Here is a 20,805-nt window from a genome sequence, read left to right as displayed (position 1 = left end):
AAACACTTGGAGGAGTGTATAATAAGTGGAGGAGGATGTTGAAAATGACATGATACTGAATCTCATCTAAAAGGCCATTCATTCATGACCCGCTTGAGGAGGAAGAAGAGAGAGTTTTGGTTTGGGAGCACGACGGAGGAGGAGGAGGAGCTTGATACTATCAACAGTAGGGAAGTTGGAAAGCAAATACTATCTACAGTAGTAGTTGTGAAGTAAGATTTGAAGAGTTTGTGAGAAGAAAACTCTCTCACAATCATTTTATGTTCGTTCTTCTCTCATTTTCTAAGTAAGTCGGAGATGTTCCAATTCCAGTTCTTCCAGTTCTTTGGGATTGGAACAAACAACACAAACGTCGATTCCACTGCGATACCATACTGCTCTGCTCTGCTCTGCTCTGCTCTGCTCTGCTCTGTTTGGCTGGATCCAACTGTTGCCGACAAGCTTGCTTGGTGTCCTTACTGCTCTCTTCCATTTGCAACCAAACACAGTGCTGCGTCGCCCATAACCCAATCGTCTTCAGTGAAGATGCAACTTTTGAAAGCTCTCTGAGTAGATGTGACGGTCATTTGGTGAGGTAGCTGAGTTTTTTATGAGATCCACTTTAAAGGTATCATAGAGTGGAGAGTTCCAGCTGAACTACTACTAATGGCTAAAACTAGAGTGAGTTTGAGATGAGATGAATGAATCATAGAGTGCAGAGTTACAGCTGAACTACTACTAATGGCTAAAACTAGAGTGACATTTTTGTAGCTGATTCATGGAAACACGATCGATCCATATGTTTGTTGTACACCCACCACCTTAGGAAACTCGAGAGCAGACGCTGCACCAAATTGTAGACGACGACGACGACGACGACTAGTTACGGATAGTCAGGATGTGGAGAAAAAGGCTATGCGACTCGGGCAAACAGCGCGGCGGTCAGCTGCTCCTGGTTGTAGATCCGGCTCCCCATCTTCACCGTTGCCTGCTGTATCATCAGCTCCTTCACCACCGTCACGTTGGCGTAGTACACCTCCAGCTCCAGCTCCCTCAGCGCCACCATCAGCCTCGCCGCCGGGTGTACCCTCCTCTCGCATTGCACCCTTATCATCGCCTCCCGACCCAGCAGCTTCACCTCCACCTCCACCTCCCCCTCCCCGCTCGTGCCGGTCTCTGATGTCGTCCACTCGTTCGCCGTCGCCTTCGCCTTCGCCTTCGCCTCCTTGAGGGCGCTGAGCTCGGAACGAAGCCTTCGTTTTTCCGACTCCATGGTTCCCACCTTGGTGTGGAGCTCGTTGATGTAGGCGATGGCGTCGGCGAGGAGGGAGGCCTTGTCCATCTTCGACACGTTGGGCACGACGGAGCGGAGCGCGTAGAAGCGTTGGTTCAGCTTCTCCCGGCGCTGTCGCTCCGCCTCCACGTGGTCGATCGGCTCCTCGCGGCCGTTGGCCGGCTTCCGGCCGCGTTTCTTGGGCCTCTTCTCCCGCTCCAACGTGGCGCTGCTCGTCGCCTCCCGGGCCGAGGCCTCCAAGTCCGAGTGATCCGAATCGAGCCCCCCGCCCTCGGGCTTCGGTGCTGTGGCCGCCACAGCCGTGGACGAGGGCAGGAAGCCCCCGTCATCGCTCCCCCTCGACGTGGACTTGTTCGTCTCCACATAGAGGGCGTCGCCGGCATCGCCCTCACCGGTCAAATTGAGGCTGTAATGCACACGAATCGAGCTCGGGTCTTCGGTGAGGCAACTGGAGCTGCGTTTGTCGGGATGGGAAGGGGGCGTCGGCGCGGAAGGTTCCGATATCCAAAACATGCAGGGATCCACCAACCCCTGCTCCGGTGGCGGAGGCAAGGATCCGGTGGCGGGGCCGCCGCCGCCGCCGCCGCGGCCGAAGAGCAGCCTGACCTTGCTTAAGATCTCCGAGTTCTGGAAGATGTCCTGCGTGGAGCCGAGCTCGACGACGCCGCTCCCCATGGGGACGCAGGCCATCGTCCGCAGGCCGAACGCCCAAGCCTGGTGCGCCCGCTCGCACGGCGTCGCCGCCAGCCGGTCCTCCCCGGCGACCCACACCGTCTCGCCGGAGAGGAGGACCTGGCCCGGGAGTCCGGCGCCGGGGGCGAAGGTCTGGGTCATCGACACGAGGAAGAACCACTCGGTATCGCTGACTTCCTCGTCAGCCGCGTCCTCGCCGCCGGCGCCGGAGATGAGGGCGTTGAGCTCTCGGAGCACGCGCTTGCGGTGCTCCTGCTCCGCCGTCGACGACGCGCCGACGCCGGCCGGCTTCCGCTTGTCCTCCTCGCAGCCCCTGTAGTAGCCGTCGCCCCAGCTGAGGGCAGCGGCTCCACCGGCAGGGGAGGACTGCCAGAAGATAGCGTAGGTCCAATTCTCGGGGCCGCCCTCGATGAGGGCATTAAGACGCTGCTGGAGCGTCTCAGGGTTGAGGGACGGCGGGGCAAAGGAAGTGACAGTGGACCGGGAGGAGGAGGAGGAGGAGGAGAAGGAAGAGGAAGCGGAGTGGGCTAGCGGCGGCGGCGGCCAGCGGGGGGCGGGGAAGGGGGAGAGGAAGGACTCCATAACGGAGGCACTGTCGTCGATCCAAAGGTTAATGAGACCACGGCGGTGATCCGACCTCTGTACCAACAGGGCGTCTCAGAGTGCGGTCACCGCTGGTGCAGCTTGCAGTCGAAGGAGTCAGGGAGAGCTTTGTTTATCTCCTCGAGTAACTTTTGGTATATAGAAAGCTAAACGGGTTCATTTTCTCTGCCCGGACTACCTTCGGATCCGGGTCGGATCAACGTCCGGATCGAGATATATATATATATATATATATATGAAAGAGATAAAGCAAGCGAGATTGGGAAGACTAGTAAAGGATGAAATGTGTCTCCCATTTCTTTTTTGTTTCTCATTATTTTATATAGCTTCTCGAGGAATAGGACATGTGAAGTTGGGCCATGATTAAAATGTGAGAGTGGGAATTGTAGCATGCTGATTCGTAGCATAGGGACAAGAAAAGGACAGCCACAGACCAATCAATCTATGTGTATGGATGATTCATTCCCCCTCCAATGTTTTGATTTCTCACCACTAACTATAAATGCCTATAGAAAAAAATTAAAATATTTTTTTACAAAAGTAATAGATAAATTGATTTCTAATGAGGAGCTGATAAAACATGCAAAAAAAAAAAAACAAACAAACAAAATGACTTCCGCATTAGTTATAATATTAAACAATTCTACGATGTGAATAAAAAATATATTTTGTGAAATTAAATATCTAATTCACTCTGTCAATAGCCAAATCGAATATGATATCTCATAAGAGATTTTATCTTTTTAATTAATTTTTATAGGTTGGATTAAAAAAATAAATTAAATGAGGTATTTATCGAAAAAGAAATTTTTATTAGTTATATCTCCTCTGTTTGGTGGTCCATCATCATGATGTGATGTGATGTGATGTGATGCCCTCAACTTAACATGATTAAAATGCTAGATTGGAGCCATGTATGTGATAAAATGTGAGAGTGGAAATTTTGTAGCATGATTGGCAACAATCATGCTAAGGCCACCAGCCAAGCTATGTCTCCTTGTGATTCCCCCATCAGGCTCTAATTTCTCACCTCACCATAAGTAATGGTTGCTCCTCTACCTCATATTTTGGATGAGAGATGTGGTGATTGGCCCATCAATTTGGTAATAGGAGAAGATAATTTTTTAGTGATAAAATAGTCATAATTTTTAATACATAAATTCTTCTTCTTCATCAACAATGAGATGAGATTAAAAAAAATTAATCTTTCTTTTGGACGCAACATTATAATGTGATTTTCTACCTGTTTTGTCTTAACTTCGGAACTAACAAATCAATTCAATATCGTCAATTCAAAGGAAAGTAATATTTATATTTTATAAGTTAATAAAATATAATCTTTATAATAATAAAACTAAAAAATAATATTAAGCACATCAAATAAAAATACTAGAATATATATTTATTTGATAAAAATATAATAAAACAACGTTTTTAGCATCACTAATTGCACATGGGCAATCCTGAAAAAGAGCACGTGAATCTTGAACGCTTACCCTCTCCGACAAGATCTAGATGGAAAGATTCTCAAATAATTGTCGCATCAAAGAAGAAATCCGTTTCAGGATTCCATGGTGAGCACTAAGCTATCTTTACATCTCGGAAAAGAAAGAGTTCTGCTGTTTTCTTTTATGCTTATTAATTTTTGAGTATTTATTGAATAACCAAGTACTCCCAGAAAACATTTCTTTAATAAGGAAATACAAGGAATCAGAAGAAATACTACAAGTAACAAGTTATAAATCATCAATGGAATTTGTATTGTGTTATCAACAATGATATTTTACACAACAGAGTTGTTGGTCGGCATGTCCAACATCAAATTAATATTTTGTGTAAAATTTGTCAAATGAGTTTTCCGGTCCTCAACCTAAAACATTTGTTGACCACAATCACAACAATTCAATCTACCAAACTTGCCTTCACATCAAATGGAGTCCTTTCAGTTCTAGCCAACACCAGGAACATCTACTGAATTTTTTTGGGTACGATGGTAGTGACAGCTGATTCTAGAACAAATAATTGTAGAAGTAAACCATCACCACGCAACAAAAGCAGGAAAAGCACCACCCGTAATGCCCTAGATGTGGCAGTCACACTGCTGCAAGCAGCCATTCCCACTCGCAACGTCGCTGATACCGATCTGTAACGGACAAACTTCTAAACAAGATGTTGGATGTAATGCTTATGTCTGTCCGTTGTCTTTTGGCACGTTTATACCTTGTACAGTAGGTAGAGGGGCGGCCGAAAGCAAAATAGTCCCATGTTAGTTGGATTGGTGGTCTCTTTAGGCTTGTAAATAAAGGTTGTGTCATGTAGACACGTGTGAGAGCTTTTCGGTCTGTAATGAACCATTTTACCCTTTGTTGTGCAACTATTCAGAGCTTGTAAAGTCTGTTTGTAATTTGCATTGTCTATGAAGTGTTTTTCGGACATGTTTGCTTGTGGATCCCGATTGAGGCGTTCTCTTTAACCCGTTCTCTCTTTTGTTGGTCCTAAGGGACAATGGGAGGCTTCGGGGAGGCTGACCTTTGCGGACGGACGCGCGAGGGTGCCGCACGCCTTAGGCAAAACCAGCTAAGGTCGTGACATTATGGTATCAGAGCGGGACAAGCACTCATAGAAACACTTGACATGCAAACGTGGGGGACCTAGCGGGGCTGTGTTGAGGGCAGTAAGCAACGCGCGACCGTTTGAGGGAAAACGGGCATGGAGATGTAGGGAAAAGAGTCGCTCAGAGGAGCGGGCATCTAACATTGGCATTCAGTGGAATGGCTAACCCTTCGCGCAAGAGGCACCACGAGAACAGGCAAGCTTGGAAGAATTCGGAGCGCACAAAGGTTGGGATGGCCGAGTTTGAGCTACGGCTCAACGTTGACAACTATACTTGATGGTGCTCTAGGCAAGCGAGGCGCTTGGCAAGAATGAGACCATCCAAGGTGGAATGAGTTGTTCAACGACCAAAAGAGTTATGCAAAGCTCACAGAGGTGAAGGGAATTGCTAACTCGATGAATTTGGTACTCATGCATGGGCTTGTATGCGGACGATGGAATGTTCGTGGCTATCCCAAGGCGACCGAGACACGGTGCCATGGAGCATTGAAACTTTCTCTTCGTCATGTGAAGGATACGTCCGGAGGAGGCTGAAGTGTGCAACGAGTTTAGCATGTTGCTAGGCCTTGAGGGGTGCGGCGGTGGCTGTATTGACGTGGAGGCGCAATCTAGCAAGTGCGTTTGCAAGAGGCAGAACAATGCACAGTTTGTTCAGCAGATCGGAGTAGTCCAAGGGGATAGGGGTCTCCGAAACGAAGAGAGATGTTGCTCCAACGGGACAGTTATCTAGGAGGGATAAGTCTCGGCACTCCAGAGGGAGAATCATGTGAGACGGACTTCACATGTTGAGGAGGAGTACCTCACAAACAACAACTTCACGAAGCTCGATGGACTGAGCAAGCGGCGAGGAGTTGTCGCATGATCTCGCTCGAGAGAATGCATTGGTGGATGCATTGCGAGATCAAGTGGGGGAGCAACCTGAAGCAACTTAAATGAAGGCACACTTAGAGTCGATATGGAGATCGGACTCAAGGGAGGGCCGACCCGTGGAATGGAGGGCATGAGGGCCACCATCGACTCAATGCAAAAACGAGGAGCGGAGCAACTTGTACCCAAGCCGCATGAAGGGAGCCAGCAGAGAAGTTGGAACATGGAGCAGAAGCACAGTGCTCTCCTTAGACCGAGGTCAAAGACATGAACTCTTGCAGAGGCAAGGGTAGGATCATGTTGTTCCATGGGTCCTTCATTCTGACGGAGCGGACTCATCTTGCATGGTGCCAAAGACGAAGGGAGCTTCTGGGCACATGCACCTTATCTCGGAGGAGCATTTGATGGAGGAACTAAGGCGACTCAATTTGCGGAGGCGAAGTTGGGTTCAGAAGGCCTTAGCACGGGGCAAGAGGACGCAGAGGCAGGTGCTCTTGAAGAATATGCCACAGTGTTGCCATTCAAGTTGCCATGAAGAAAGCAGTGCGCAGCGGAGAGTTTGCTGGTAGGGGCAGAGGCCCAGGATCCAGACAATGGTACACAGATTACAGTGAAGTCGGTGGACTTCGAGAGTTACTAGGCGACGGACTGTCCTAGAGCGGTGCTTCATCTAGGTGTGACCCAAGAGTGGGTGGATGAAGGTCGATTGCCAAAGGAGCGAACAAATTCGAAGGTGGAGGAAACCCTGCGATGTATTGGCAGAGGCCACACATGGAGGGTTCACAATTCGAGTTTATTCCACAAGGATCAGAATGTAATGGAGATGTCACCAGGAGGCGACATGGTGCAGCGAATCGTGGTGGAACAGTTCGTGGCAATGCGATACACACAATCGGTCCCGTGAGGGATGAGATCATATGGAGGTATGATCGGGAGCTATTGGGAGCTCCGCTTTGGTGAACAACACGACGACAGAAAGGGCTATGGATTCAAGGAGTGAAGGCCATGGTACCGCAGAGGCGGGTCTTCCGGGCGTGCACCAAATTTTGCATCGGATGAAAACCTTGGTCATCAGCATATGGGGGCTGGGTTCCACCAAGGGAAAAGTTCGAATGCAAGTACCAGTGAGTTCCATGGGAGGGACTTGATCATGCAAAGGTATGATCGAAGCAGCTGGAGAGTTGGACTTCTCCAGAGCTCATATTCGCTTAAGGGAGCCCGACAAGTCAGAGGACAAGGTCGAGTAAGCGAACGTTGCTACCAGGGAAGCTAAGGAGAACAGAATCGGTGCAAACTCTACAACATGATGGCAGAGGCCATGCATGGGAGTTGCAGTCTGTCTTTCCATCGACCAAACGGACTGCTTGGAGAACACAGAGGTGTTGAAGCAGGGGGTCGAAAGGGGCGAGGAAGCGACGATGAGTCCAGAGGGACTTAGCTACCCAAAATCAAGCATCAGTTAGAATGGAGGTGGACTCAGAGGAGTGCCACGGAGACATCTCTACTGATTGTGAAGAAAAGGGATACAGAGGCGAGGCGACGGATAGTAGGGCCATGGGCATGGCAGCGCCATGGTACCGCAGAGGCGGGACTTCCGTGCAAGTCATTGATCCCTTGCTCTCATGGAGGGAGAGCGCTTGGTCGTGAAAGGGGCCGAGGAGGTGGAGCATGCAGAGGCACTCTCCAAGTACCGAGACAAGGCTGAAGGGCAGAGGCCAAGAAACTTCGTAAGACCGGTGTCAACAAGTTTCTCATCAAGATAGCCGTAAGTGAAGGACTTCGGGTCATGCAAGAGTGCACGACCAAGGAACGAAGCAGGCAGTACGCGGTGTTGTACCTTTGCTACTCAGTGGAGTAGGCGGCAGGGTTGATGGAGAAGACGGTACAATCCCAGAGGCGACCTCATCTATCAGAGAATTACTCCAAGTTGGGGTGAAAACTCCCTGCATTCAAGAAGTTCAATGGCATTGAGAAGGTGAATCACAGTAGCTAACTCAACGCAAGGAGTGCAAACACTTCAAGTGCTTCAGAAGTGTGAGCAAAGAGCAGGCGAAGGCCAGTAACCAGCTCGATGCATGAAGTACAACCTCGAGGAGGCGGGCGAAGTCAAGTAACCTTTGCCTTCTCAACTCTTAAGAGAATGGGCGAAACCGAGTACCCTAGTTCTCTTATCTATCCAGTAGAGGAGCTCTGCACAAGTTCAAAGACCCTTCGAAGAAAATGGAAGACAATAGTTGTCAAATCCTCACCAACGGTGATCAGTGCTACTGAGAGTAGATTGTCCGCCTCATTTCTCAATGAAATGCCAATCGAAAGCGGAAGTGATGCGAACCTACTTGGATGTGACAACTAACTGAAAGAAGAGTCGATGAGCAGATTTTGTGGAGGAAGAACCCAAAACTTCAGAAGTTTGCGAAGCGATGCTCGTTAAAGCTCCAACAAGCATCCACCCAGTTCAAGCAGCATGTGGAAATTTTGAGAGACTGGCGCAGTAAGGATGATCTTTTCCTTCATTTGGTGGATCCGTAGGAATCAACGAGGATCAATACAACTCAGCCAACCCCACACCAGAGTCAGAGTCATTGGCGAGTTGAAGCAGCATGACGGATCAAATGTTCGACTACTCAGAAACAGCAGCGGAGAGCAGTTGGGAGCCAGGAGGCGCATTGCAGCTGGAGCAGAAGATTGAAGACTCAACAAAGGCGAAGAGTTGCAGTGTTCACAAAGGCTTCGACGAGGACGTCGAAGGGATAAGTGGGGGAGAATGTAACGGACAAACTTCTAAACAAGATGTTGGATGTAATGCTTATGTCTGTCTGTTGTCTTTTAGTACGTTTATACCTTGTACAGTAGGTAGAGGGGCGACCGAAGGCAAAATAATCTCATGTTAGTTGGGTTGGTGGCCTCTTTAGGCTTGTAAATAAAGGTTGTGTCATGTAGACACGTGTGAGAGCTTTTCGATCTGTAATGGACCATTTTACCCTTTGTTGTGCAACTATTCAGAGCTTGTAAAGTCTGTTTGTAATTTGCATTGTCTATGAAGTGTTTTTCGAACATGTTTGCTTGTGGATCCCGATTGAGGCGTTCTCTTTAACCCGTTCTCTCTTTTGTTGGTCCTAAGAGACAATGGGAGGCTTCGGGGAGGCTGACCTTTGCGAACGAACGCGCGAGGGTGCCGCACGCCTTAGGCAAAACCAGCTAAGGTTGTGACAAATCGGAAGGATGCTTAGAAGAAAAAGAAAATGAGAGAATTGACGTCGGAAGAAGAAGAGGAAACTCTTACATTGCCTTCCATGGTGGTGGTTTGTTGTGTGGCGTCTAGCTAAAAATTAAAGCTCCCATTTGCTCCTTTCCCTTGTTAACTAGTGTGTTAGAAGAAGAAGAAAATTTCAATTTGGAAAGAGAGAAAACCTAAGCTATACATACTTGATCAATCAATTTCAATTAAGCAGCGTCCATCCAGCGAATCTAGGTATCTTCCAAACTGATGCTAAGCAACAGGAGATTTGCATCTTGCTTTCAAGCCCATAACAAAGTGTTTCCAACCAGGCGTGCGGCGGAATGATCATTTGACGGTCTGCAAGAACAGCCATGGTACTGTTGTTTTAGATGATCTCATGCTTATACTGTACTCGAATTTGCAGATTGTGCAGCCCTTCAAATAGAAAATCAAATATCAAAATTAAGCTAGCATTGAAATATTATAAAACGTTCCTGCCTCTATAGTTTTGATCCACAGCTAAAAATGTCTCACCTTGAACAAGAAAAGGCCGCTACTTCCTTTTGAATGCAGATAAAGTCTGAACTGGCACCTGGATGCTGGTGTCGTTTACCTGAAACCTGGCGCTATGGGCAAGGACAACTAGGCCAGCGGATGAAGAATATATAATGTGAGGAACATTGCTGCATATGTTGAAAATCTACCATGGTGCTGGAAACAGTAACCAGAGTCCGTGGAGGAAACAAAATTGGAGAGCATGAAAGCAATTGACGTTGTCCTTTGGAACATCAAGACATACACTTGTCAGGATGCAGTTAAAGTTAACAACCAACATAAATCCAGATGACAAACCATGAAACAACTCAATTCTTACCTTGAAACAATGTGCGCTTTAATAATTGTGTAAATCTCTCATCATTTCACGGTTGACTAACTCGCAGTTTCATGACCTCTCATGAGCACTTGAAATTACTGTGTTCCAAAGCTGCAGACAGGAAACTGTCCATTAAAAGCAACAGAAATGACAAGATAACTCAAGAAGTTTGTACCCAGATCACTAAGAATTATGAAGCAATGAAACCAAACGAGTGACCTACCATCTCAGATGAAGGCTGCTTTCTGGTATTGTCCGCCTAGAGTATTCTCTAATTCATCAAATTAAAACTAAAGAAACTTCAGAAAGGATAGTCACAATTAAAATGAAAGTTTGTAGGCAGGAATACGAAGAGTTTGTTTTTAAGTGGTAATGGTAACACAGGGATCCAGTCAATACAACATCAGGCATCAAATAGGCAACAAACTTCATCTACATGGAACGTTGAGAAACAAAACATTTCAGATAACTCTATACTACTACAAAAAATAATGCCAATCTAATGACAAGATGAATTAACAAAATATATGCATACCAGAAAAATAATATGCACAAAATAGTACTTCAAAAACAAAGTGTGAACTTTACTCTTTCTTGTCGCCATCATGAAAGAGAGACCACGGTAGAAAACTCCTTTAACTTGTGATGAAGTTATTAGTTGTCTTGCATCTGATGCAAAAGCTGAGGTAACGTGTTCAAGCTGCTATCAATCCGTTGTTCAATCCAAGCAAGTCTTCTCTCAAATTTCAGGACCCCAAGATGCATCATCCGCATATCAACCTGAGCAACCTTTGCGCAAGCCCGTAATACTATGTAATAATCAGCATGTGCAACACAAATTAGTTTTCCATCTAATCTCTTTCTCTTATAGTGAAGATAACCATCTGTTCTCTTCTGAACTCTAGGAGGTAGGTAATAAAACCCACTCTCCTCCATGCTCAATTTCATTCTTTCCACTGCAGCATTTCTGGAAGGCGTCAAAGAAGAATTACAAAGAGGATCTTTCTCATTTGGATCAGCAGAGTTTGCAAAACCATCTCTGCTGGTTGTACCACCATAATCATCAGGTGATCTCTCTCTGTTTATGTGTTGGCTACTTTTGCTCTGTTCCCTTCTTTTGAAATCAAAGAAAGAGGTAGCAGGTACTTCTCTCTGTCTCTTACCCTTTGAATCAAGAAGCTCATCTTTTAGACCCTCTTGTTGAATATCGTCCTGACACAAAGGTAGACTAAACTCACAAGATTGCCTTTGCTTGTACTAGTCATAATAAAAAAATCAGAAATTAAAGAAAACAAAACAATCATGCAAAGCGATCAAAGCAAACAATCTCAAATTGTTTTAGTTTGTGACTGCATGAAGTTTCAATTTAATTCCAAATTATTCATGCCAGGAGAAAGTGTTCCATGTTAAATTTCATAGAAATGAGGAAGAGTGGCACAATTTAATTTTTATTTTTCATATCTTTTCATAACTTTAGAAGTAAAAGAATGTGACTAACTTTAAACCTGAACATCTAAACCTTGTAGCATAGATCGAAAGAGAATTTTATTACTATCAGGAGTATCCTTCTACACAATAATTTGCAAGTGTACTGTCACGAACGGTCGTCGCGCACCCGCAACAACTTCGTTCAATGAACCGTTCGTCGCTTTTGCATGCTTGTACAGAGACATAATAGCCTGTTTTGCCTTGGTTTTGTATGTTTTTGCTTGTAAAAATGTATGTTCGAATAGGTTACAGCGCTGCAGTGCGATCGCTCGTCACGCCTGGCCGAACTGCCCCAAAATGGCTCCGTTTTCGTGTGCCACGGCTTGTTTTCTACAAGCCGCAACTGCACGCGAAACGTCAGCCATCTTAGCACCCTGGAACCCCCGGGTGGCACAAGGCTGGATGGGGCTTCGGTATATTATCGGGCGTTGAACAATCTTCACAAGTTCACATGTTAACTTGATGGGAACTTGCCTTCGCGCCCGGCACCCGATGAGTAGTTGTTTGTGGACTTGCAACTATTCGTTCTACCTTCTAAAGTCCTTGTTTTCCTCCTTCCCTCTTATCTCTTATGCACACAAGGTGCTCGCTAAATTGCTTGTAAAGCTTCCCTTTCTGCGAGACGTCGGGACTTGTCCGCTGCTCGTTTTCGAACTAATCAACTTTATCTTTTACAGGTCCTTCGGGACCTGAGTGAGATTGCAAATTGGCTGACCCTTTGTGGATGCATATCGTAAGGGCACGTCATGACTTAGGCAATCCCAGCTAAGTCCGAGAAGTTGGCGCAATGGCGCTTTGCGACTTAGGCAACTCAAACTAAGTTCGCGTCTTTGCAGCAAAGGTGCCTCACGGCTTAGGCAATTCCAGCTAAGTCCGTGACAGCACGGCTGATTTATCAAATCACATTAAAATTCCTATTTAGGCCTCTACATTGAATAGATACTGCATGTAGTGCAAATGAAAATGCTTAGAATTTACAAGTACCAAACAAGAAAGTCCAATCATCAATCTACACATGGAAGCCCGATGAAATGGGCAGAGATCACCTTCCACAAATAGACAGATTAATAAATGAAAGCCATCATGTTACTCTAAAACAACCCTATTATCAAGGAACGGTCAGATCCAGTGTTTTCATGATATTGAGCAGTTCTTTCTCAGGTTTAATCCCACTTGCTGATTATCCAGGAATTCAGTTCACCCATTGGCACTCTAAGCAACATATACCAGAAGACATAGCAGTAAATTTTGTTCAGTATAGGCATGACTACTCGGATGAGCTCAAGCAACATATGTTGCATTACCAGTTCATCAGTAGCAGGAAATGAATATAAAAACACTGGCAAACTGTTTGTTGTGGTACCTAAACATAAAAATGCAGAAGCGGAATACTAGATTTTCAGAATTTAAATGGAAAATCCCTAAACAAAATAAGGTTACATATTTTCATATGTTTGAAACTAAAAGTAGAAAGAAGGGTAGAATTCACAAAAACATACTCAAGATGGTCTAATGATAGAGGGGATGAAAGGCCTAAGAATACCAAGTACTTGTTACAAAAGATTTGAAAAAGTTGCACTTAAGTCATTAGTTGCTGATATAATCCAAGGGCACAAGACCAACCACCAATTTCTATGATACAACAACTACAAAGTCATAAAGTCCTAACTATTTGGGGCCAACTGCATTGAGCTTTTGTTGCCATTGAGATCTGTAAAGTCATATCTTAAAATAAGAGTATTTAAATCTTTATTTATAGTTTCTATTAAAAAAATTTTAAATCTTATTCTACTTCTCATCATACAACTAATAATAATCATTTCACATTTTCTAACTATCATTATATCTCCTGGGCACTTATTCATACAATCTTAAGTAATTTTTTATCATTTTATCCTCTATTGATGCAACACATGATTATTCACAAATGAAAACATTTTTTTACCTATCTTTCCTAGGAACTCAATACATTCATATCAACATTCTCATCTCAACAACATAAACTTTTTATATATGTTGTTTCTTAACTAATACTTGGACCCACTCAAAGCCATAAAGCATTGATGATCTAACAACTACCTTATATATTTTATTAATATCAAAAGTACCAATTACACAAGATTTCTGACATTCTTCACTATTTTAACCATCCTGCTTTCATCTTACTGAATAATTGATCTAGTATACCAAATACTTTTACTTAATAGAACTTCTTGCTTATCTACCTTAACTATATCTTCTTGTATATACCTATTATTACCAAAATTACAACCTCTTGTATGTCGCTCACCTAGGCACCCGAGTAAGGCGAGGCGAGGCATGAGTGCCTCAAAGAAGGTTTATGTGAGCGTCATTAAGTGGCGCGATTTGGGTGTGCACCTAAGTTGAATCAAACCGAGCAAGTTCGGATCAGACTCGATTGACTTCAATTGATTGGATTCAGTGGGTTAAACCAAACCAACTAATAGTTTGCCCTAACCCAACCACCCCCCAACCCTCTAAGCCTTCTCTCATTGGAAAACCCTAGGCATCCGACCCCGATGCATGGGAGGTGACCGACGACAAAATGATCCTCATGCATACAAGGAGGTTAGCGACCGAATGATCAAAGGCATGGTGGTGCCTTCCTTCTCAACGAACCACAACTACGAAACCTCCTCTCCCTCTTAGCTCTTTCCCTTCCACATTATGCTCTCTCTCCTTCCTCTCCGGTGGTGCAACGACCCCTCTCCCCCTCTTCCCTACAATTCAGCCCCCCACCCTTTCTCTCTCTTCTCTACCATGCCTCTCTACAGCTCCCTCCCACTCCTCTCCTTTGCTTCTCTCTTTCTCTAGCCAGTCATCTCCACCTCTCTCTTTCTTTCGACAGTCACTACCTCTCTCTTTTTCTTGGCAACCCCCTCCTCCATCCGCTCCCTATCGCTGTTAGCCCCTACCACTTGCTACTGTCAACCTCCATGCCTCCCCTGCTGAGAGCCCTTATCCCTGCATTTGATTGCCAACAACCCCCTCCCCTGCCTTCTACTTTCCACCAACCTCCTCTTGTTCTCAGACCCTACTCCTCCTTTGCAGAATAATGTTAATTCTTGTTAATAATAGTTTAGAAATTGTATTAATTAGAATATTAATTGTCACTCTAGTTTTAGGACTCTGAATTTTGAACTGTGTTCATTCTTCTTTTGTTTTATTATTTTTGTTATTAGATTTGGATGATTTAGCACTTTAATGCTTCTTAGATGATGAAATGAATGTCATTCAATGTTTTAGTGGTGATATTTTAAATATAAAATTATATGATACTCATGGATTATCTTATTTTTACCTTAATGATTGTCTTTCCCCTTAATTATATTATTTTATAATTTTTATATTGGTGAACACCTCACTTCACTCAAGCAAGCACCTAGAATTATAGGCATTTCGAACCTTTGGCGCCTAGTGCCTTTGATAACACTAATTGCATCTATTCAATCTTAATCTTAATTTCTAAAAATTGTCTTCATAATTCGAGTTTACAAATGATTCCATTTAAACTCTTAATAACTAAGACAATATTTTAGCATATAATATATGCTAAAAAATTCTATCATATAAATTAGTAAATTCGTCCACTATCAATTTGAAAAGGTAAAAACTTAATGTGGATCCTTGATGTAGTCCTATACTAATAGAAAATTCACTAGACATACTCTCAAATACTAGTGACTATATTATCTTACATATCCTTCATGAGATTAATGGATACAACTTGTTTTTCTAAGCTCATCATAATAAATCTCTAGGAACTTTATGACCTACTATAAATCAAGAAAGACAATATGCAAATCTTTTTTTTTGTTTTATAACTTCTATTGAATCTAAATAGTATCATGTTTGCATACAATTTTAATAGATTCATTTGCATAGCTTTATAATGTCTGTTGAATCTAAATAATATCGTATTTGAATAAAATTTTAAGCCTATATAGACAGAGTTTAATCTTCAAAAAAGCAACAAAGTTCCAACAAAGTGAGGAACTTCTAGAGATGATCTTGCAACCATTCAAAAATAAGTCCAAAACACAAGAGTTAGGTGAGACCAAGGTTTGCCTTTTTGGGTACCGAACTTGTTTTGACAAACTACTGGAACGGTACATATCGGTCTATACCGATGTACTGACACATGGTACACCGGTGCGTACAGGTGGCTCGACGATGAAGAAAAAGAAAGATTAAGTGGAAGGAGCAATAGAGGAACATAGGAAGGAGGAAGGAAGAGGGAAGAAGAGGAAGAAGTGGAGGAAAAAGAAGAAGAAAGAAGAGGAGAAAAGAGCAACAACAATGTACTTGGGAAGCAACGACAACAGCGAGGCGACGACATCTTACACAATGGTGAAGCGATAGCAATAGGGAAGCAACGACGATGAGGTGGTGGCACCTTGCACGACGGCGAAGTAGCGGTGACAGCAAAGGCGAAGCGACAATGGCGAGGCGATGGCACCTTATACGAGAAGAGGGCTCACATTCATGAGCCCTAATCTCTTCTTTTTCCTTTTTTACGTTATTTGGACATGGGCCCCATCACTTCTTTGAATATTTTATTAATTTAACTGGATCACTCGGTATAGGGTGGTTCATGAATCAGTCCCCTATCAGGCCAGTATTTACCACTCATACCAAGCGATATACCATGACAAACCCTGGGTGAGACTCTACCCTATAATCTAATCAATATGTTTTTGAGAATGCTTCTTAAAGCAGATAAACAAAGTCTTCAAGTGATATTGACAAATCATATTAATATACATTTATTGAAGTTTCTTATAAGAATCTAAACAAGCTCTTAGGATACTTAGCAACAAATTTCTAGATGATAGTACTCTTCAACAAGAAAGAAAAAGTGCTTGTACAAGCATTAAGCTATAATATCATTTTCTAGTTTCAAACCCAACGTAAACAAAAGTTGTGATCGGACTTTTGTTTTCTCCAAAACCGCTTCAAATTATATTGGAACATTAATGACACATGAAAATGAAAGTTCCAATATCCTCGTTCAACAGTTTCATGTCTAACGTTCTAGTTAAAAAATTAGTTGGGATGTTGTCCTTGTGGTTGTTAAGTTTTATAAAAGCATCTTGAAGGCTGAAAACTGGATCACCAATTACCAATCTGAAGCCAAAACTCAAATAATAAGGTTGCCTGATGTGTGAGATCAGAGCAATAAAAGGGCAGCTGAAGCAATATATTACCTCTTGTTTGTCGTATGTTTCCCAGAATCTTTCTATTAGTGTCTGCTCATCGTATGAGGTGGTCATTCCACCAAAAACTACATCCTGGCAGTATTTGAGGTAAGACCTCAAGTCTCTTGAATAATCTGCCAATAAATGAGTATTTGTTAATTAATAAAACACCCACAAGTAGTTTCTCTAAGATCAGCGTAAAGGAAATGAAATATATAAATTAAATGATGATATGTACATAAGAAAGATCAATGTATAGCTAATTACATAAATTTCCAAGGAAAAAAATTTAAGGGTGATAAATAGCCTCAAGAACTTTTTATTGCTCCAGTTGTTCATTTATTTCTATAAACAAAAGATTTGTTGTAATAGGAAACAAAAAAGTCAATGCATACACTAACAACTAACCTATCAAAACTTTCCATGGTTAGGCTCTGCATAATGGGATCTACCTCCAAATATGAAATGCTACGGCATAAGTATGTGTAGAAAGTAGCAATCAGGAGTAACACAACCTGTGGGATATACAGATAACCAAATAAGCATGTAAATCCTGACCTAAGCATGCTGGCCTCATCCACTTAACAAGAATAACCAGCTTGCAGGGTCAGAGTTTGGTCCAGCATAGTTTCCCTTCCTATAGAGTCTCAACAACATCCAACACATTTATTTCCAAAAAGGTGCACATTCTCACTCAATTAGCCTAAATTTACCTGACACAAAAAGTCCAACATCTTATGGGTTTAGATTAACCTTGCTATAAGACCAAAACCTGCCCCAGTCAGACCAACTGCCAGTCCTATTGTCTAGGTTGCCTAGTTTCAAAAACAGAAATCATGAAACATTTTAATGTTCATATCATCAAATCTAGACACGTGAAATTCAAAAGAAATTCAACCAAAAAGAGACTGTAGGAAGTCCTGTGAAGCCTTTCCGTAAATATCAATCATGTGCATAATCATTGACTATTGACAAGACTAAAATAGTTTATAATTTAGTTTACCATGCGCGGTGCTGATCTTATCATGTGCAGCTTGAAGAATGTCCAACAGCTCCTTAGTGTTGAAATCAGCACTCTTGATGCTTGACATGTTCTTCACTGCTGAGGAATTTGTAGTGAAGCAAGATCCTTTAGCACCACCAGCTGCATCTCCAAGCTTCCCTGCAGGACTCAAACTGAAGACATCAGGATTTCGAGTTTGACATCTTGGGGTGTCACTTGCATCCAACAAAGTCATTTCCCAGAACCCTTGGCCATGTATGTTGTACAGGATTCTTACTGTTACAATCAGAATTGCCATAACACAAACACGAGTTGGAAGCCTAGATGTGTTACAAGACAACCATAGATCTGCAGGGATTGACCACTCATAAAGGCGGCATGCTTGTGGAAGAATCTTTTCTGTTGGAAGAGAGAGATCTTTCAGGTACCGAGATGCGATAGCATAAAAATTCACAGAAGGAAGGTTCAGTCCAATTTTTTGTGCGATAGAACCAGCTACTGCTTCTAATTGCCAAGATCCAATAACTCGGACAGGCCTAAACAAAAGCCTCGAACTTAATGGGCAAGAACTTGACGAACTTCCAAGATACTTATCAAGTACCAAAAATGCTGTGAGGTAAGGAAGTTTTGCCTCTGATGCCCATTTAACTATATCGGTTGGCAGAATTGCTTCTCGTGCAATATGGCAAGCCAAAAAGGAAATAGCAAGCGAGGAATACACAGGAATTGTCTTTCTCAATGCACGAAGCCATATATAAATAGCTCTCCGTCCAACTGCATTGCGTGGCTCTGTCATGTATTTAGCTTTGATATGCTTAGCAGGTGTTTGCACTTCTGCAACTAAACATAAGAGAAATTTATTTATAAAAACGTTAAAAAGCTACACATTTGCAAATAAGTTGAGACAAAGATGTAGAGAATGTGAACAGTTGATAAATAGCCAAGACATAATGCATCAAGCAACACTAAAGGAATAGTTCTTACATGAATGGCTTAAGTGTTTTCAGAAAGCACAACGAGGAAATTGTGAAATATCTACCATCAGGCATAGTTTTCTCATAGGCCAAAGCAGAAAGAAGCTATATTTTAGATGTAATATGGACAATTTTGCAACATGGTTCAGTGTAGCAAAGGAAAAAAAATCACAAATGAGGAATTATATAGGAAGGATGTTTAATCACCGAATGGATCTGTTTACTCTCACAACATGCACCTTCCACATTTTTCACAAGCAGCAGTCCATAAAAGCTTTACACAAAGATGTATATTCATACAAAACAGAAAGTTCTGTTGAGTTTAAATATGCTACAAGTTGGCAATGCATGTTCTTCATCTATCTGCATTCTCAGTTACAATGGTGCAGATCCACACTGCAAGGTAATCTATCACAACTGCTTTGGCAAAGCTTAAAGATCTTGGAACATGGAAAAGGAGGGGAAGCAACTTGTTGATAATTGGCCCAAAAGCATGACTACCCAACTGATCACAGGATTTGTTTGCTGTGATGAAGGTTTAGTTTCTAGCTTATAGATGATGGCAACAGATAGGTATTGACCTTGACCTTGACCTCTCACATTGATGTCACAAAAACAGAGGAAAATAACCATCCTATTCAAAGAGAACAGACAAACAGCTAATGCAAACTCTATCATTAAAATTGTTCAGGTATACGACATAAGGACATTTTCCAACATTAGACATGCTGCGAAGAAGACATCATGTATATTTTGTTGCACATAAAGAAAATACAGTGAACCCCAACTTTTTCAGGTAAGATAATAGCCACTGAATAAGCAGTGAATCTTTGCGTGAGGGTCCAAATGCATGATCACAAGCTGTAGGATTCTGGTGTTGCTTTTTCAGGATTTTAATTCAGACAATCTCATGCCACTTCAAAATTTTCAAGATGCTTTCCGGCTAGAAGGAAGCTGCTAAAATTCTAAAGGTACCAACATACCAAGTTATAGCCTTTCCGTGGTTCAAAATATGATCTTTATGGTTGGATATGTTGTGTCCAACCAAACAAAAATAGGATAAGAACTATTCAAGGGAGATAGAAGCGTAAAGATGGAACGAGATCTTTACCAAGATTGTCATCCCTTGATTGTGAGACAGTAGCCTCGGACTCGGCAATCACCTTCTGTCCCCAACCCTCATCAAACACCATGGAAGACGCTACAAACCGCAACCAGATGGTGCCCGCGAGGCCGCAGATCAGGGGGTTCACGCCAAACTTCTCTACCAGAGCTTCACACTGGAGCTGCAGGATCACCTGCAACCCCTGCACGTACCGAAGCCGGATCCCCCTCGCGAGTGTCTCGGCGTCGAGGCAGGGGCCCGCCCCGAAATCCCTCGGCTCCGACGGCTCATCATCGAATCCGTACGGCAGCGCCTTCTCCTGTTCCTTCTTCACGGCTCCGCCGGAGCCGGCGGCAAGGGACTTGGAGAGGGACCGAAGGACGGCGTCCTTGGAAATCGCGGGGGCGGCGGGGTCCTGCGAGTGCTTTTGGGCGCGGTGGCGGTGGATGTGGTAGAGCGCGCCTGAGCCTTGGGCGTCGCCGAAGACGTCCTCCTCCGCGTAGCCGGTGTCGAGGACGTCCTGGCTCTGGGAGCCGCAAAGGCGGCAGTAGTAGAACCCGTCGTCGCCGCTGTCAAACTGGACGCCGCCGCACGCGTCGCAGAAGAGGCGGGGGCCGGCATCGTCCGGAATCTCGCGCTTGACGGCGTCGGGACGGCGGTCGCGCGCGTCGGGGTAGGAAGGGAAACGGGAGCCCCAACCGAGGTCGTCCATCGCTAAGGCGAGGCGACGGGCCTGCGGCGCTCGGCCGCTATTTGTGGCTATATGCGAAGCGAAACGGGCCGAGTCGGTCTTGTTGTGGTTTGGAGGGCCCAAAACATGTCCACTTGATATATCTGTTAAATTGGGTTTCTCCTGTTCGACCCTTGGAATCT

General features: G+C 43.8%; 2 protein-coding genes across 13 annotated transcripts; both read right to left on the bottom strand.

Annotated features, from left to right (window-relative positions):
- Positions 1-721: 721 nt before the first annotated feature.
- LOC103977295 (transcription factor MYC2-like) lies at positions 722-2,691 on the bottom strand. Its single transcript, XM_009392773.3, has one exon. It carries the CDS (start codon positions 2,546-2,548, stop codon positions 893-895), a length of 1,656 nt encoding a protein of 551 aa, XP_009391048.3. The 5' UTR covers positions 2,549-2,691; the 3' UTR covers positions 722-892.
- A 6,677-nt stretch (positions 2,692-9,368) lies between these two features.
- LOC135581532 (TATA box-binding protein-associated factor RNA polymerase I subunit B-like) lies at positions 9,369-20,704 on the bottom strand. Of its 12 annotated transcripts, none has more exons than XM_065177685.1 (9): positions 19,939-20,704; positions 17,854-18,693; positions 16,860-16,984; positions 10,732-11,355; positions 10,367-10,433; positions 10,144-10,268; positions 9,804-10,047; positions 9,476-9,704; positions 9,369-9,403 (listed from the first exon to the last, which is right to left on the bottom strand). In XM_065177685.1, exons 1-4 carry the CDS (start codon positions 20,642-20,644, stop codon positions 10,798-10,800), a joined length of 2,229 nt encoding a protein of 742 aa, XP_065033757.1. In that variant the 5' UTR covers positions 20,645-20,704; the 3' UTR covers positions 9,369-9,403; positions 9,476-9,704; positions 9,804-10,047; positions 10,144-10,268; positions 10,367-10,433; positions 10,732-10,797. The 12 variants fall into 12 exon arrangements, with proteins under 12 accessions (XP_065033757.1, XP_065033755.1, XP_065033756.1 ...); XM_065177683.1 differs by having other exon boundaries at positions 10,144-10,254; XM_065177684.1 differs by having other exon boundaries at positions 10,367-10,414.
- Positions 20,705-20,805: the final 101 nt, after the last annotated feature.

Source organism: Musa acuminata, unplaced genomic scaffold (genome assembly GCF_036884655.1).
Source record: "Musa acuminata AAA Group cultivar baxijiao unplaced genomic scaffold, Cavendish_Baxijiao_AAA HiC_scaffold_1073, whole genome shotgun sequence".
NCBI classification, from domain to species: Eukaryota; Viridiplantae; Streptophyta; class Magnoliopsida; order Zingiberales; family Musaceae; genus Musa; species Musa acuminata.
This window is presented reverse-complemented; position numbering and strand designations above follow the sequence as displayed.